General features: G+C 47.0%; 1 protein-coding gene across 4 annotated transcripts in view; it reads left to right on the top strand.

Moving 5' to 3' along the window:
- Window positions 1-17,396, top strand: part of RPH3A (rabphilin 3A) — a 120,477-nt gene extending 103,081 nt beyond the window's left edge. For all 4 annotated transcript variants that reach the window (XM_081870976.1, XM_081870975.1, XM_081870977.1 and 1 more), the window contains 6 exons: window positions 1,280-1,406; window positions 3,675-3,731; window positions 10,236-10,387; window positions 12,385-12,466; window positions 13,937-14,033; window positions 16,475-17,396. In XM_081870976.1, coding sequence (XP_081727102.1) covers window positions 1,280-1,406; window positions 3,675-3,731; window positions 10,236-10,387; window positions 12,385-12,466; window positions 13,937-14,033; window positions 16,475-16,605 — 646 coding nt within the window. In that variant the 3' untranslated portion in view covers window positions 16,606-17,396. The remainder of the gene's footprint in view (window positions 1-1,279; window positions 1,407-3,674; window positions 3,732-10,235; window positions 10,388-12,384; window positions 12,467-13,936; window positions 14,034-16,474) is intronic.
- Window positions 17,397-17,668: the final 272 nt, after the last annotated feature.

The following is a 17,668-nucleotide window of genomic DNA, read 5'->3' as shown; positions in this document are numbered from 1 at the left end:
CTAGACGAAAGGGTTTTCCGTTTTGGAGGCGCTTCGCAAAACGAATTTCCCTATGGGCTTGCTTCGCAAGACGAAATGTCTTGTGAGTTCCTGCAGGTTTTTCCCCCCTTTTCCTAAGCTGCTAAGCCGCTTATCAGCTGATCCGCTAAAAGCCGCTAAACCACTAATAGCGCTAATCCGCTAAGTTGTCAATGGGCTTGCTTTGCAAGACGAAAAAACCGCTATACGAAGAGCCTCACGGAACGGATTAATTTCGTCTTGCGAGGCACCACTGTAAACACACACGGAGCACTGCAACATGGCTCTCTCTCTCTCTCTAGCATCAGACAGCAAAGAGAAAAAGAACAAAGGACAATAGTCCCACTTCACGGAACACAGTAACACAAACATCCTGTCTCCGTCACTTCCCACTCTGTGGAGTCAAAACATATACCGTCATGTGATAGACAACAATCCCATGACTGCAATCATGGAGCAGGAATTCTAACAGTGGACGCTCCATCCTTGGAGGTTTTTAAGCAGAGGTTGATGGCCACCTGTAATTAATCCTTAGGCTGAGATTCCTGCATTGCAGAGGGTTGGACTCCATGACTCTTTGAGGTCTTTTCTGACTCTACAATCCTATGATTCTATGACCCTGGAGAACTGCTACCAGTCATAGCTGTTTATAATAATAATAATAATTTATTATTTCTACACCCCCACCATCTGGCTGGGTTTCCCCAGCCAATCTGGGTGGCTTCCAACAAAAGATTAAAAATACATTAAAACATCAGTCATTAAAAAATCAAACCTTGCCCCACAGGGCTGCCTTCAGATGTCTTGTAAACGTCAGATAGTTGTTAATTTCTTTGACATCTGATGGGAGGGTGCTCCAGGGATTGGGCGCCACTACTAAGAAGGCCCTCTGCCTAGTTTCCTGTTAGCTCACTTCTCACAATGAGGGAACCACCAGAAGGCCCTCAGAGCTGGATCTCAGTGTCCGGGCAGAACGATGGAGGTGGAGACACTCCTTCAGGTATACTGGACCGAGGCCGTTTAGGGCTTTAAAGGTCAGCACCAACACTTTGAATTGTGCTCGGAAACATACTGGGAGCCAATGTAGGTCTTTCAAGACCGGTGTTATGTGGTCTCGGCAGCCCCTCCCAGTCACCAGTCTAGCTGTTGCATTCTGGATTAATTGCAGTTTCCGAGTCACCTTCAGAGGTAGCCCCACGTAGAGCATGTTGCAATAGTCCAAGCGGGAGATAACCAGAGCCTGCATGTTTGTTCCTTTCAGGATCTCTGTGTGTGACGAGGACAAATTTGGCCACAACGAGTTCATAGGTGAGACGAGGGTGGCCCTGAAGAAAGTGAAGGCCAACCAGAAGAAGAATTTCAACATCTGTCTGGAAAGAGTCATCCCGGTACATTTCACCGTCTTCTTATGTTCTCGTCCCATTCATTGTGATGGTTTGTGTGTCTTTTCTTACGCGAACATGTGTGGACCTGCTCTTTAGAACAGAGGGGATGGGAAGCTGAGTTGGGAAGAGTAGGAGAGGTTGTCTGCTGGGCAGACAGTTGGAAGGATGACTTTTTCCAACTAAGAATCAATACGGCGGGTTAAGGAGAAGGAAGCAAATGCTATCCACAGTTTCAACACTGGGCATTTCTGGTTAAAGACAGATAAGAGCATAAGCAGACCCTGCTGGGGTCAGGCCAAGGCCCATCTATTTTAGCATCCTGTTCTCACAGTGGCCAATGAGATGCTTCACTGAGAAGCCCACGAGCAGGATCCAAGCACAGGAAACCTCTCCCCTCCTGTGGTTTCCAGCAACTCAGGTCCGCAATACCTCAAGGATCGCCTCTTTCCATATGAACCCACCCAGACCCTGAGATCATCTTCTGAGGCCGTCCTTCGTGTGCCTCCTCCTTGAGAGGTCCAGAGGGTGGCAACATGAGAACGGGGCCTTCTCTGCAGTGGCTCCCTGTCTGTGGAATGCTGTCCCCAGGGAAGTTCGCCTGGCGCCTTCATTATACACCTTAAGGAGCCAGGCAAAAACATTCCTTTTTAATCAGGCCTTTGGTTGATCCGATTTACATCCTATGCCCTTTTAAAATGTTATTTTTTTGGGGGGGAGGCTATTGGGTTGTTGTTTTTATTTTTATTTTGTGGTTTTATATCTTGATTTTATTCTGTGAACCGCCCTGAGACTCCTGGGTATAGGGCAATATATAAATTCAATCAACAAGCAAGCAAACAAACTGATAATTAGAAGCATTGTTGCCTCCAACTGTGGAGGCTGAGCATAGCCATCAGAGTTAGATAGCTTTCTTCTCCATGAATTTCCCCAGTCCTCCTTTAAAGCCATCCAAGTTTCTTGCCGTCATCATGGCCTCCTGTGGCAGTGCGTTCCATAGTTTAACTTTGTGCTGTGTGAAGAGTTCATTTCTTTTGCCCTTCCTGAATCTTCTAACATTCAGCTTCATTGCTCTCTCTCTCTACTCTTTCTCCATGACGTGTATAATTTTATAAGCGTCTTTGCTATCACCTGTTCACTTGCCTTTTCTCTGGAATAAACGCTGTAGCCTTGATCCATCCCCTGGGTCGGGTAAAGGTGATGTGATCCTTGCACGGTGTGGAAAAAAATGCATGAGAAAACCCCTCTCTTATAATGTAGAATTTGGGGGCCAGAAGACTCAGGGCAGACAAAAGGAAGGAGTCTTCACACAACACATACTGTATTTTTTGCTCTATAAGACTCACTTTTTCCCTCCTAAAAAGTAAGGGGAAATGTGTGTGCGTCTTATGGAGCAAATGCAGGCTGCGCAGCTATCCCAGAAGCCATAACAGCAAGAGGGATTGCTGCTTTCACTGTGCAGCGATCCCTCTTGCTGTTCTGGCTTCTGAGATTCAGAATATTTCTTTGCTTGTTTCCCCCCTCCAAAAACTAGGTGCATCTCGTGGTCTGGTGCGTCTTATAGAGCGAAAAATACGGTAGTTCAACTATGGAACTCACTCTCACAGGATGTGCCAATGGCTGCCAAATTTGCCAGCCTTAAAAGTGGTTTAGGCAAGTTCATGGAGGAGAATGCTGTTGGGCACGATCATGGTGTACTGTGCCCAGTCTGAATACGAGCTGGGGAGAGGACTCTTGTGCTTGGATCCTGTTCCTGGGCTTCCCATTGGGGAATCTGGTTGGCTTCTGTGGGAACAGAATTCTAGACCAATTGGGCCACGGGCCTGATCCAGCTACAGGGAGGTCTTCTGACGCTATGTTTTCAGGATGCGGTCTTCACTCTGGCTCTGTGCCTTGAAACATGTGGGATTTCCTTGTGAGCGAACGCATGCGCTGTGAAAGTTGTACCATTAATTGGCTAAGGAAGGAATCTTCCGTTACACAAACGTAAGGGGGAAAGCCTCATTGAACTCAGTGGGAAAATACCTCTGGGGAGATGATGTTTGGGGCAACAGCCTGCACATTTAATAAACCTGCTTTCATTCAAACACAGGTTGTGGGGGGTTGTTGTGGGGGGGGGGGGGAGAGAAAGTCAGAGATACATTTGAGGAGGAAAAAGTGGTCCAGGAACTCCTTAATTCAGGTTCCCCAGGGACTCTCAAGCTACCTTCTGGACAATATTAAAGGAAACATTTTTTTCCTCCCCCTTATTTTTCACTCGCCGCTAACCCCAAGATGAAGCGTGGAGGTACAACTGGATCATCAAGAGGGATGGCGTTGTACGAAGATGAGGTAAGACATTATCTAGACTGAGGAGAAGTTTCGGGTCATGTGGCCAGCATGACTAAGCCGCTTCTGGCGAACCAGAGCAGCGCACGGAAATGCCGTTTACCTTCCCGCCTATTTATCTACTTGCACTTTGACGTGCTTTTGAACTGATAGGTTGGCAGGAGCAGGGACCGAGCAACGGGAGCTCACCCCGTCGCGGGGATTCGAACCACCGACCTTCTGATCAGCAAGTCCTAGGCTCTGTGGTTTAACCCACAGCGCCACCCGCGTCCTTAGTTTACCAGTTACTAGATTCTAATTTTGTTATATCCCCAAGATTAATGTATATCATTAGTACAATTGATCGTTATTACTATTTTATTGTTGCTATTTTATTATTATTTTTCAATGTAATTATGTATGTAATTTTTTCATTTATTGTGGGAGCCTTTTTTTGTGGAACCTTGTTCAGTGGCACCATATGGTCCATGGTAAATCCAGCAATGGAAAATTTCTGTGGCCCCCCCCCACCCCCTTGATGCTCTGAGCACATGCTTTAAAAGGTAAAGGTAAAGGGACCCCTGACCATTAGGTCCAGTCGTGGCCAACTCTGGAGTTGCGGCGCTCATCTCCCTTTATTGGCTGAGGGAGCCGGCGTACAACTTCTGGGTCATGTGGCCAGCATGACTAAGCTGCTTCTGGCGAACCAGAACAGCACACGGAAACGCCATTTACCTTCCCGCCGGAGTGGTACCTATTTATCTACTTGCACTTTGATGTGCTTTCGAACTGCTAGGTTGGCAGGAGCAGGGACCGAGCAACGGGAGCTCACCCCGTCGCGGGGATTCGAACCGCCGACCTTCTGATTGGCAAATCCTAGGCTCTGTGGTTCAACCCACAGCGCCACCCGCATCCCAAGCACAAGTTTATTTAATGGTTAATTCAACCCTCCTGGGCCTGCATTGCCAGAGGTTGCAGACCAGAATCAGTTTCTGATAGTTAAAGGCATACCCTGTTTCTACAAAACAGCTTTCCATTCGTTTTCCATTCAGTGCTGCTAACTGTTTAGTCAGCCTTTCTGTGAGACAACTGCAAATTATCCAAACCTTTCAGATTTGGAGTAATCAGTAGATGAGCTGCAACCAGTAGAAAGGTGATCTGTTATTTGTGGAGAAGGTCCTTCTGTTCATCCTTAAGGCAGGTTGTGGAGTGCATTAAACAGACTGTTTTGCGATCAAGCTTCCTTCCTAAAAGACACAAAACAAATGAAATACCATGAAAATCCCTGAAACGAGAAGTAACCGACTAGAAATAATATCTTGTGGAAATCAACTAAATAATAAAATCAAAAAGCTTAAGGAATTTTTTTTAGAAAAACCTAAAATAGAACAAAGCCTTAACGGGATGCCGGCTACGAACCTCGTTTCACTGAACAGTTTCACAGTTTCCTCAGAAGGAAATAGAAAAATCATAAATTTTAAATGACCAAAATTCAAACAAGGGTAGAACCTCAAAAATTCTGACGTATTATAATCCTATCTTGAAATAGGTAGAGCAAAGCGCAGTAATAAAGGATTGAGGACTCAAAAGTACAGTTTCTAATACTGAATTTACAAAAAAGGTTTGAAAACCTAAACAGCAAGTTTTAAACAAAGCCCAGCTTGAAGAAAGCCAAGCACAATAATAAAGGGTTGAGGACTCAACTGTGAAAATTCTAGTGCTGCTTTTACAAAAAGGTTTAAAACCCTAGATGGCACAAATTATAAGAAAGGAATACAACAACAACAACAACAACAACAACAACAACAACAACAACAATTTATTACAGTGGTGCCCCGCAAGACGAATGCCTCGCAAGACGGAAAACTTGCTAGACGAAAGAGTTTTCCGTTTTGGAGGTGCTTCGCAGAACGAATTTCCTATGGGCTTGCTTCGCAAGACGAAAATGTCTTGCGAGTTCCTGCGTTTTTTTTCCCATTTCCCCCCCTTTTTCTAAGCTGCTTATCTGCTTATCCGCTAAGCCGCTAAAAGCCTCTAAAAGCCTCTAAAAGCCGCTAAACCGCTAATAGCGCTAATCCGCTAAGCCGTCAATGGGCTTGCTTCGCAAGACGACAAAAACGCTAGACGAAGAGAATTGCGGAACGGATTCTTTTCGTCTTGCGAGGCACCACTGTATTTGTAGCCCGCTCATCTGGCTGGGTTTCCCCAGCCACTCTGGGCGGCTTCCATAGAAACCAAAAATACACTAAAATGTCACACGTTAAAAACTTCCCTGAACAGGGCTGCCTTCAGATGTCTTCTAAATGTCAGGTAGTTGTTTATCTCTTTGACATCTGAAGGGAGGGCTTTCCACAGGGCGGGCACCACTACCGAGAAGGCCCTCTGCCTGGTTTCCTGTAACATGGCTTCTTGCAATGAGGGAACCGCCAGAAGGCCCTCGGAGCTGGACCTCAAGATACAAGATAAAGCTGTTTTAGATTTTGAACAAACTCAAGAACGGGGCTGAAATCCTCCCATGGTCTAGATGTTACTGCTGATGTTAAAGACTGTTACAGTGGTGCCTCGCAAGACGAAAAGAATCCGTTCCGCGATTCTCTTCGTATAGCGGTTTTTTCGTCTTGCGAAGCAAGCCCATTGACAGCTTAGCGGATTAGCGCTATTAGCGGTTTAGCAGCTTTTAGCGATCAGCTGTTAAGCGGCTTATCAGTGGATCAGCTGATAAGCGGCTTAGGGCTTAGGAAAAGGGGGGAAGGGGGGGAACCCGCAGGAACTCGCAAGACATTTTCGTCTTGCGAAGCAAACCCATAGGGAAATTCGTTTTGCGAAGCGCCTCCAAAATGGAAAACCCTTTCGTCTAGCGGGTTTTCCGTCTTGCGAGGCGTTCGTCTTGCGGGGCACCACTGTACTTCTCGTTTCAGGGATTTTCACGGTATTTCATTTGTTTCTCAGTTCTTTTTTTCTATTTCCTTCCTAAAAGACGGCAGTCCAAAATGCTTTAACTGTCCAGTTCTAAACTGGTCTTTGGAAGATGTAACATTTGGAAATCCATGGGGCGGGGAAGAATGAATTAGTTTAGTCTTCCCAGTTCGTAATTCCCGACTGCAGTGCTGTTAGTCTCTTTCCCTGTTTCCTCGCTTTTCGGAGGATTGTGGGCTGGCTTTGCAAAACGTGAAGCTTAGGGGGAGAGATCTAGGACTCTTTTAATCTGGAGAGGAAAGCCTGGGTCAGTAGGACAGAAACCAACTAGCTGGGTGCCAGAAGGGTGGCCGAACAAATCCCACTCCCCGTAGAACAGGGGTCAGCAACCTTTTTCAGTCGTGGGCCAGTCCACCCTCCCTCAGATCACGTAGTGGGCAGGATTATATTTTGAAAAAATAATAATGAATGAATTCCTATGCCCCACAAATAACCCAGAGATGCATTTTAAATAAAAGAACACATTCTACTCATGTAAAAACACCAGGCAGGCCCCACAAGTAACCCAGAGATGCATTTTAAATAAAAGGACACATTCTACTCATGTAAAAACTCGCTGATTCCCGGACCATATGCGGGCCAAAATTGAGAAGGCGATTGGGCCGCATCTGGCCCACGGGCCTTAGGTTGCCTACCCTTGCCCTAGAACTTTTTTTTTTTTTGTACAAGGTGCCCTCATGTGGTCACACTTAACATTTCACCGCATTTTCTGAGTTACTCTTTGAAAGCCCAAGGATCGGTTTTATGCTTTTCAGGCCATCAGTATCAGATCTTGGGGCCTCAAATTTCAGAAGTGGCCTGTGTGATGCCAGAATTTGGCACCCCCGCCCCCTAAACCCGCTTCTGAGACCGTCACTTGATGACTGCAGCACTCAAATGACAATCTGAATCCAGTGGTACCTCGGGTTAAGAACTTAATTCATTCTGGAGGTCTGTTCTTAACCTGAAACTGTTCTTAACCTGAAGCACCACTTTAGCTAATGGGGCCTCCCGCTGCCGTGGGATTTCTGTTGTCATCCTGTTCTTAACCTGAGGTAGTATTTCTGGGTTAGCAGAGTCTGTAACCTGAAGCGTCTGTAACCCGAGTTACCACTGTATGTGAAACATCCATGCCAGCTCCTGTGAATGAAGCTTTCAAATGGCTACTTCCAAGCAGATGGCGGAAGCTGTTCTCATGTTTGCACGGTTGATCTGGTAGTTTATAGAGTAGATCTGATTAACATGACAATGTGAAGGCAACCCAAGCTTCTTTGGACTGAAGAGAGAACTGAATTTGGCCACCCAGGCAGACAATGTGTTTCCCTATACATAATTTTTTTTTTAAAAAAAACTTTTTAGATATGAAAAACCATCATTTTATTAAATAGATTTAAATATACCACAATTCATATTGAAATCCATCAGGGGGAAAAAAACTTCCTAGAAGATTTGCACCGTTGCAGATTAGTTGGAAATTGTATTAAATTGAAGTAATTTGGCAAGAATTTGAAAATCAATAAAAATAACCGGCAACCCCCCCCCCCATTGCAAATTAATGCTCTCATTTCTGCAAATACACAATACATATTGATATCTTTCTAGATGATCTACACCATTTTTTTCAGCCCAAGGGCCACATTGCCAAAAAGGCAGCCTTCCAGGGGCCGCATGTGAGTGGGGGGTGGGGCTTGAAGTCAGAGCAGTGTTTCTCAACCTGTGGGTCCCCAGATGTTGTTGGACTACAACTCCCATCATTCCTAGCCAGCAGGACCAGTGGTCAGGGAGGATGGGAGTTGTAGTCCAACAACATCTGGGGACCCACAGGTTGAGAACCGCTGAGTTAGAGGTTTCTACAGCTGCCTCTCCCCCATCCAGTTCAAGGGCAGATTCCAACAAGGCCAGAGCGCTGGTTTTTGGCTTCTCCAGAGGGGAGGACCTGAACCAAAGGATTCAAATTATAAGAAAGGAGATTTCACCTAAAGTACCTGGAAAAACTGTTCCACAGGACTCCCTTTTTCTCAGCAGAGGTTATATTGTTATGGAAATTCTACTCAATACTGATCCAGAGCAGATTCCAATGTACCTTGGGCTACAGACGCTTCAGGTTGTGTTTTTTCGGGTTGCGGACCGCCGAAACCCGGAAGTACTAGAATGGGTTACTTCCAGGTTTCGGCAGTCGCACATGCGCAGAAGCGCTAAATCGTGCTTTGCGCATGCACAACGTGCCAAATTGCAACCCACATGTGCGCAGATGTGCCACTGTGGGTTGTGGACGCTGCGGGTTGCGAACGTGCATCCCGCATGGATCACGTTCGCAACCCGAGTGTCCACTGTATAGTTAGCAGAGTAACAACTTAAAAAACGTTTCAGGATTCCCCCAAGATAGACCAGAGGCAATTACAGTGGTGCCTCGCAAGACGAAATTAATCCGTTCTGTGAGGCTCTTCGTATAGCGGTTTTTTCGTCTTGCGAAGCAAGCCCATTGACAGCTTAGCGGATTATCGCTATTAGTGGTTTAGCGGCTTTTAGCGGATCAGCTGACAAGCGGCTTATCAGCGGATCAGCTGATAAGCGGCTTAGGGCTTAGGAAAAGGGGGGGGAAGGGAAAACCCCCCGCAGGAACTCGCAAGACATTTTCGTCTTGCGAAGCAAGCCCATAGGGAAATTCGTTTTGCGAAGCACCTCCAAAACGGGAAACCCTTTCGTCTAGCGGGTTTTCCGTCTTGCGAGGCGTTCGTCTTGCGGGGCACCACTGTAATATTTCATCCAACAGAGCTTTATTTCTACTGAAGGCAAATGAGCCTAAGGGTCAACAAATCAAATACATTCAGGATTGGCACTGTATTATAAGAAATCCAGTAGCAGCCGACAACTTAAAACTTACAATAACTTATAATAAGTCTAAACCTTAACACTATACAGTGGTACCTCGGGTTAAGAACTTAATTCGTTCTGGAGGTCCGTTCTTAACCTGAAAATGTTCTTAACTTGAGACACCACTTTAGCTAATGGGGTCTCCCGCTGCCACCGCCACCGCCGCACAATTTCTGTTCTCATCTTGAAGCAAAGTTCTTAACCTGAGGTACTATTTCTGGGTTAGTGGAGTCTGTAACCTGAAGCGTCTGTAACCCGAGGTACCACTGTATACAGAACAGCACACCAGAAGGAAAAGAGATAGAAAGAGAAAGCGAAACCCAGGCTCCATCTGGCCTTACTTTTATAGCCAGTATTCCCTTGACAGAAAGAGATAAGAGAACCAGTTTAAACCAGCTGTACTCAGCTTCTCTGAAGGAATAACCCAGACATCATGAAGCTTCTGCTTGTTTCTTTCACACAGAGAACCTTCCAGAAGCTTGCAGAACCCTCTTGAAGTAATCAGAATAGAAAAGATCTCTGCACATCAGATACTTTCTGCACTAAGAAATGCAGACTGACATATGCAAGCCTCCAATCAGGGATGCTTTAGTGGTTTTAGTGCATTGCAGGGGCTTTGGATGATGACCATACAACTCTACAATTCTATGGTTCTATGACTCTATCCCAAAATGCAGAATCTCTCTTTCTCCCCCACAGATGGGCCAAGCGGGCGACGTGGAGGAACGGGGTAAAATCCTGGTGTCCCTCATGTACAGCACCCCGAAAGGAGGCCTCGTCGTCGGGATCGTGCGTTGCGTCCATTTAGCGGCCATGGATGCCAACGGCTACTCTGATCCCTTTGTGAAAATGTACGTCCTGGGCACAAACTCCTGGGCTTTGTTGGCCACCGGCTTTGTCAATTACTTAGGTAAAGGTAAAGGTGAAGGGACCCCTGACCATTAGGTCCAGTCGTGACCGACTCTGGGGTTGTGGCGCTTATCTCGCTTTATTGGCCAAGGGAGCCAGCGTACAGCTTCCGGGTCATGTGGCCAGCATGACTAAGCCGCTTCTGGCGAAGCAGAGCAGCGCATGGAAACACCATTTACCTTCCAGCCGGAGCGGTACCTATTTATCTACGTGCGCTTTGACGTGCTTTCGAACTGCTAGGTTGGCAGGAGCAGGGACCGAGCAACGGGAGCTCACCCTGTCGCGGGGATTTGAACCACCGACCTTCTGGTCGGCAAGTCCTAGGCTCTGTGGGTTAGACCATAGCGCCACCCGCGTCCCTGACAATCACTTAGTCGCTTGCAATTCTGAGAGTGCTCCGGAAAAATCTCGCAGGACCTTCCCTATTCCTACTAAATCTCGCCGCTTTACCAAATCGTTCAGCTCAGCTGGCACCAGCGTGAGATGATGCAGCTCTTGGCAAATATTGCTATCCAACCCCATGTTTCCAGGACGGAAGTGGTAGGCAAGGGTGTGGCTCCCCTACGAAGAAAGGCTTCAGTGTTTGGGACTTTTTAGCATAGGAAAAGCTGAATTTCTCCAAGCAGAATTCATAGTAACATTGGGTCGCGTCGCCCCCCAATTTATATGCATTTATATGCACGCTTTCCTCTAAATATCCATGTTTGCAAACATTCATTCATTTGTTTTGGCTGGAGGGATGCCTCACAAAATATGGGAAAGTGCACATTTTGGGGCGTGGCTGTGTTCTGGTTCGCATATTGCATTGGGAACTGTGAATGGGGTTGGTTAAAAGGCAGACTGGACCAACTTTCTGCCCCATCCCTGTTGGGAGCAGATGGAGCCAGAAGGAGGAGGAGTAGCAGAGGAGAAGCAGCAGCATGAGCTCAGTATTGACTACACTGAACGGCAGCAGCTCTTCAGGGATTCAGGCAGGAGTGTTGAACCTTCTACATGCCAAGCAGCTGCTCCTTCTGTGGTGGGAGTGGTGACCCAACATTTTGCTCTATAGGACACACCAGATGATAGGATACACCTAGTTTGGGGGGGAGGAAATAAGGGGGGGTGGGAATTCTGAATCCCAGAAGCCTGAACAGCAAGAGGGCTCTGGCTTCTGGAATAGCCTCTTGCTGTTCTGGCTTCTGGGATAGCCGCTGGGATAGCTGGTCTAGTTTTGCGCAAAGCCTCCGCAGGGCACAGGGAGCCTTCATCCCCGCCCGTGCTCTGTGGAGGCTTCGTGGGGCCATCCAAAAGCCAGAATAGCTAGAGGGAGCGCTGCGCAGCTAGAGGGAGCCTTCATCCCCGTCCCCTGCGGAGGCTCCTGGGACAGCCCGCGAAGCCTCCGGAGGGCAGCGGGATGAAGGCACCCCGCTGCCCTGCGGAGGCTTTGCGCCTCTAACCCCGAAGCTAGAACAGCGAGAGGGAGCGCTGCGCAGCACTCCGTCTTGCTGTTCTGGCTTCTGGGACAGCCTGTGAAGCCTCTGCAGGGCAGTGGGGTGCCTTTATCCCGCTGCCCTGCGGAGGCTTTGCGCAGCTAAGCCAGAAGCTAGAACAGCGAGACGGAGCGCTGCACAGCGCTCCCTCTTCCTGTTCTGGCTTCTGGCTTAGCCGCGCAGCCTGCATTTGCTCCATAAGACACACACACATTTCCCCTTACTTTTTAGAAGGGAAAAAGTACGTCTTATAGAGCGAAAAATACGGTAGCTTGACAGTTCAGCAAACCACCTCCCTGCTCTCTCTCTCCACGATTATGCACCACCCTTACATTCCAAAAACTTGGTCAGAAGAGAGACCTTTTTTCCTTCCGCCTGGACTGATACTTGCCCCTTTTAGCTTTCCAGCTGTCTTTCACAATCCTCCCAAGTTCTGGAGAAAAACGCTCACATCCTCTTCTTTCCAGATGCTTAAAGCCGGATATGGGGAAGAAAGCGAAACAGAAGACGCAGATTAAAAAGAAGACGTTGAACCCGGAGTTTAATGAGGTGAGGCAAGGCCTGTGTTTCCTGTGTTTCAGAGGGTTGGACTAGATGATCCTTGTGGTCCCTTCCAGTTCCACGGCGCTATGATTCTAAGGCCTCTTCTCACATTCCATGTGGTGCATTCGTGGATCTCTGAGATTTTCAGAGCCTGCTTGCCACACACGCCGGCTTTCCCCAGCCTGATGCTCTCCAGATTATTTATTCATCATTATTATCTATGTGCTGTATTAACCTCCCGCTCTTCCTCCCCAAGGAGTCGGGTGACAAACAGATGTACCATTAAAAAAACGAACAAACAAAGCAAACAGTTTAACACATTCTAAAAACACTGTTAAAAACATCTAAAATCAGTTTCTGCAAAGTTCAAAAACATTCTTCCATCCAGTACTTTTTCAGCCACCAAACGCCTGGGTGAAAACAGGAATGTTGTCAGATTCCTCCTGAAAGCCAATAAAGAGGGAGGTACCAGTGCACCTCACTCGGGAAGGCATTGCACAGCCAGGAGCCACCACTGAAAAGGCCCAGATAGGATTCCATCATCATCATCATCATCATCATCATCATTATTAACGTTCTTATGTCACATATATATACATTATCATATTACATTACAGTGCATATTATAATATAATTTCCAATGTGTATACAAAGTTTATATACCAAATTTATGTACCTAAAGAAAGAAAAAAAGGGGGGGGGAGAGAAACAAAGACATAAAGCCATTTCAAAATAATATTTGTACCAGCACTACAGATTTCCTGTCAATCTTGTTGTATTTTTTTTTTTTTTTACGAATGAATGTACTCATATTATTGTATATTTCTTTACATTTAATCTAATACATTCCTATATCAATATGTACCCCCTTAATCTTGTTTCTCAACTCAATTTCTCTCCAACGTCAATCGAACGCTAGCATAGATAATGAACCTTTACTATATTTTTGAACATATATCTATCCCATTTTCCCATTAATTTTTGTTTTGAATTGCCTCTCAGGCTATTTGTCAACCGCCATTTCAGCAAATTCTTGTAGTTTATTATGCCAGTCCGTTATTGTTGGGGCTTCCTTCTTCCTTCCACCCCTTTGCCACCAAAGTCCGGGCTGCAGCCCGGCCCAGATAGGATTCTAGCTTCCATCAGCCCTAGTCAACATAGCCAGTGGTCAGGAAGGCAATACTTTAGAGGCAGCCCCAGAAATGGGCAATGATGAAGCAGGGATTAGTTTGTGGTGTATATATTGTAGATAGTGAATGCTGGGCTGGCTTCACCTCAACCCATCTATGCTCAGTTCCATCCGTCCCTAGAACTGGACCCCCTCCTCACTTCGTCTGAACGAAGTTTGACTTCCTGGTTATCGACAGAAGCCTGCTTTGAGCAAGGAGGGGGAGGCTAGCGGACGAAGGCCTTGTCTGCCCCCTCCCCAAAGCCCCACCACTTGATCCTTGATGGAGAGTGTTATCTTTTTGGCAGGAGTTTTTCTACGATATCAAACACAGCGACCTAGCCAAGAAGCAGCTCGACATATCGGTTTGGGACTACGACATTGGGAAATCCAATGACTATATTGGTGAGTGCTATCGGAAACAACAGGCTTGCTTAATTAGGTTTTTTTAAACCATGGTGTCGTGTGTGGGTGTGTAAAAAAATTGAATTTTAGGTTCTTAGGAAATCCAGGAATTCGTTGTTTATCAGGTTTCTTTCTTAATAATAATAATAATAATAATAATAATAATAATAATAAATACCGTATTTTTCGCTCTATAGGGCGCACCTGACCAAAGGGCGCACCTAGTTTTCAGAGGGGGAAATCAAGGGAAAAAATATAACCCGCCCCCATCTCTGGGAGCAGCGGACAGGCTGCAGGCTGCACGCTTCTCACAGACCTTCTCCCTGCTATTGCGGGAGGTGGGGGAATTCCCGCATCTCCCTCAAAAGCCCACAGGAGGGAGAAGGGACTGAATCAGTCCCTTCTCCCTCCTTGGGGAAAAGCCCCCAAGAGTGGCGCGCTCTTTAAAGGCTGCAGAGCTCCTGCGGGCTTTTTTGGAGGTGGGGGAATTCCCCCACCTTGTAGAAAAGCCCGCAGACGCCGCACAGCCTTTAAATAGCGCATGGCTTTTGCGTGCTTTTGCAGGAGGTGGGGGAATTCTCCCATCTCCCGCGAAAGCCCACAGGAGCCGCTCACCCTTTATTTTTTTTATATATTTTTTGAAAATAATATTTATTAAAGTTTTTAAAGGTTACAGAAAGAAAAAAAATTAGGCAAAAACTAGATAACACATCACAATAAAAAAGAAAAAACAAAGAAAAGAAAAGAAAAAGAAAAAAAGATTATAAAAAACAGAAAACAGAGAAATAGGAACAATTAAATAAACACAACAAACCTTCCCATAACTTATCTTTCATTTGCTTGTTTCCTTGACCTCACACCTCCCTTTTTTGTATTCTAGTTCGATTAGCTATTTCAGCAAATCCTTTCCATCTTTCCCAGTTTTTATTATAATTTATCTTAATAAAGTGTAATTTTTACCTTCCCTCCTTTCATCCATTAACAGTCTACAGTGGTGCCCCGCAAGACGAACTCCTCGCAAGACGGAAAACCCGCTAGACGAAAGGGTTTTCCGTTTTGGAGGCGCTTCGCAAAATGAATTTCCCTATGGGCTTGCTTCGCAAGACAAAAATGTCTTGCGAGTTCCTGCGGGTTTTTTCCCCTCCCCCCCCCTTTTCCTAAGCCATTAAGCCACTTATCAACTGATCTGCTGATAAGCCGCTTAACAGCTGATTGCTAAAAGCCGCTAAACCGCTAATAGCGCTAATCCGCTAAGCCGTCAATGGGCTTGCTTCGCAAGACGAAAAAACCGCAATACGAAGAGCCTCACGGAACGGATTAATTTCGTCTTGCGAGGCACCACTGTATTTTTACTTAGTCCTTTATAACATTTCTGCTAAAGCCACATAACTTCATTCCAGCCTCCTTCTAACATTCCTGGAGCTGCTCATCCTTTAAAGGGCGTGCGGCTCCTGCGGGCTTTTCGACCAAGCTTGTGGGGCTGGCGGTGGGAAGAAGCCCTGCTTTCCCTACCGCCAGCCTCAAAGACCAGACTCTCCTGGCTTCAGAGAAAGCAACGCGAAGCCTCCGGAGCGCAGGCTTCGGAGGCTTCACATTGCTATCGCTGAAGCCAGGGAGCCTGCATTTGCTCCATAGGACGCACACACATTTCCCCTTAATTTTTGGAGGGGAGAAAGTGCGTCCTATAGAGCGAAAAATACGGTAATAATTTTTTATTTATACCCCGTCCTCCCTGGCCAGAGCCGGGCTCAGGGTGGTTAACACCAGTATAAAATTACAATAAAAACATAATGGCAGCAGGGGTGGGGGGAACCGATTTAAAATACAGTGTAAAATATAATTTAAAATGCAGCCTCGTTTTAATAGCAGCCCATAAATCAAAACCATAAGGGGAGGGAAACATAACGGTCAGACTGAGTCCAAACAAAGGACAGGCGGAACAGCTCTGTCTTGCAGGCCCTGCGGAAAGATGTCAAATCCCTCAGGGCCCTAGTCTCTTGTGACAGAGCATTCCACCAAGTCGGGGCCAGTACTGAAAAGGCCCTGGCCCTAGTTGAGACCAATCTCAAGAGGTGCTTTGCAGTATCCTCAGTACAAGGTCTTCCTGGTCCTCCTCCACCCAATGATGCTTTTGGACTACAACTCCTATCAGCCCCACTCAGCCCTTGCTGGCTGGGGACTGATGGGAGTTGCAGTCCAAAGACCCTGGGAGGGGGGACCCAGTTAGGGGAGGTGGCGTGGGATCTTTGATGGGACCGTGGGCATTGCAGGGGTTCATCTCAGCCAGGTTACCCAGGGCAACTGTTGAGTTTTGGTTGAATGAGATGCGAACTGTCAGATTTAAGAAAAAAAAAAGATAACCTGGAAGTGGGGTCCCGGTTTGGGTCCTGCCATGATGCACGGAACACCTCTCTCTGCAGCTGCCTTTCTGTCTCTTGCAGGTGGGTGCCAGCTGGGCATCACAGCCAAAGGCGAGCGCTTGAAACACTGGTACGAGTGTCTGAAGAACAAGGACAAGAAGATTGAGCGCTGGCACGCCTTACAGAACGAGAACCACGTGGCCAGCGATTAGGAGAAACCGCCCCCCACCCCACCCCCCTCCTCCACCTAACTCCTTGTAGATTCCCAGATGTCTTTCTTTCACTCCTGGGGAAAAGATTCCCCTCTCGTCTCCTGCCTCTTTCGCAAGAGAGGCTTCCCTCCTCCTTAATCATCTCCCTTTTCTTCTTGTTTTCCTTCTTCTTCTCCATCGTCTTCTGCCTCCTTCGGGGAGCAGCTGCTCCTCCTTTCGTCTCTCTCTCTCTCTCTCTCTCTCTCTCTCTCTCTCTCTCTCTCTCTCTTCCTTCCCTTTCTTTGTCTGCCTCCTTCCGGGAAGCAGCTTCTCTCCTTCTTCTCCTCTATTCTCCACGCCAAGGATAACGGTTCTCTTTTATGTTTTGTATCGTGACCCATTCCTGCCACCGCCACCTTCTCCTGCCGTGGGTGCATTGATGTATAGACTTTTTCAAGCAATAGCCCAGCACTGGAAATATTTTACGTTTGGCCTCTGCTTATCCTGACAGCTAAATGACACCCACCCACCCACCCGACCTGACCCGACCTCGCCGTGCTTCTCCCCGACCTGTTGAAAAGCTCTTTGTAATCTTAAGTGCCCTTGAATTGACCTCCTTGCCCACCTTCCTCCAGTCTCCACCTGGGCATGTGGAAGGTTGCGCTCATTCACCTCCCCTTTGCACACCTGAACTACTCTGTGCATCGCTCATGGGAAAATGCACGGCTACGGTTTTTTGATCTGGCTGCTCCCAGCATGTGGGGCGGCTGAAACGAAACCAGACCAAACAAGCCAGATAGCGCAAGTCTTTCGGAATCCAACGCCTGTGCTGTAGAAAGCTTGGGCTTCCGACTCTTAGCCTCACTTTGGTCTCTCGCCTTTTTCTGCGGCCCGCCATAGACGTAATTCCGCCAAGATTCATTTCTCAGCGTTGCTTGGTGCCATCTCGGACACCACCTTCGTCCTTCCTGGTTAAAAAAAAGAAATTATGCTGTGCTTCTGCTCCCACCCACTGTGTGGTGCTGTTGGACAAAGTCCTGTTCATGTTAATGGGACCTGTCTAGGACAGCTGTCTGGATAGGAT

The sequence above is a fragment of the Podarcis erhardii genome (assembly GCF_964252035.2).
Source record: "Podarcis erhardii genome assembly, chromosome: 7".
NCBI lineage: Eukaryota > Metazoa > Chordata > Lepidosauria > Squamata > Lacertidae > Podarcis > Podarcis erhardii.
The sequence above is the reverse complement of the archived record's forward strand: the minus strand, read 5'-3'. Positions and strand labels throughout refer to the sequence as shown.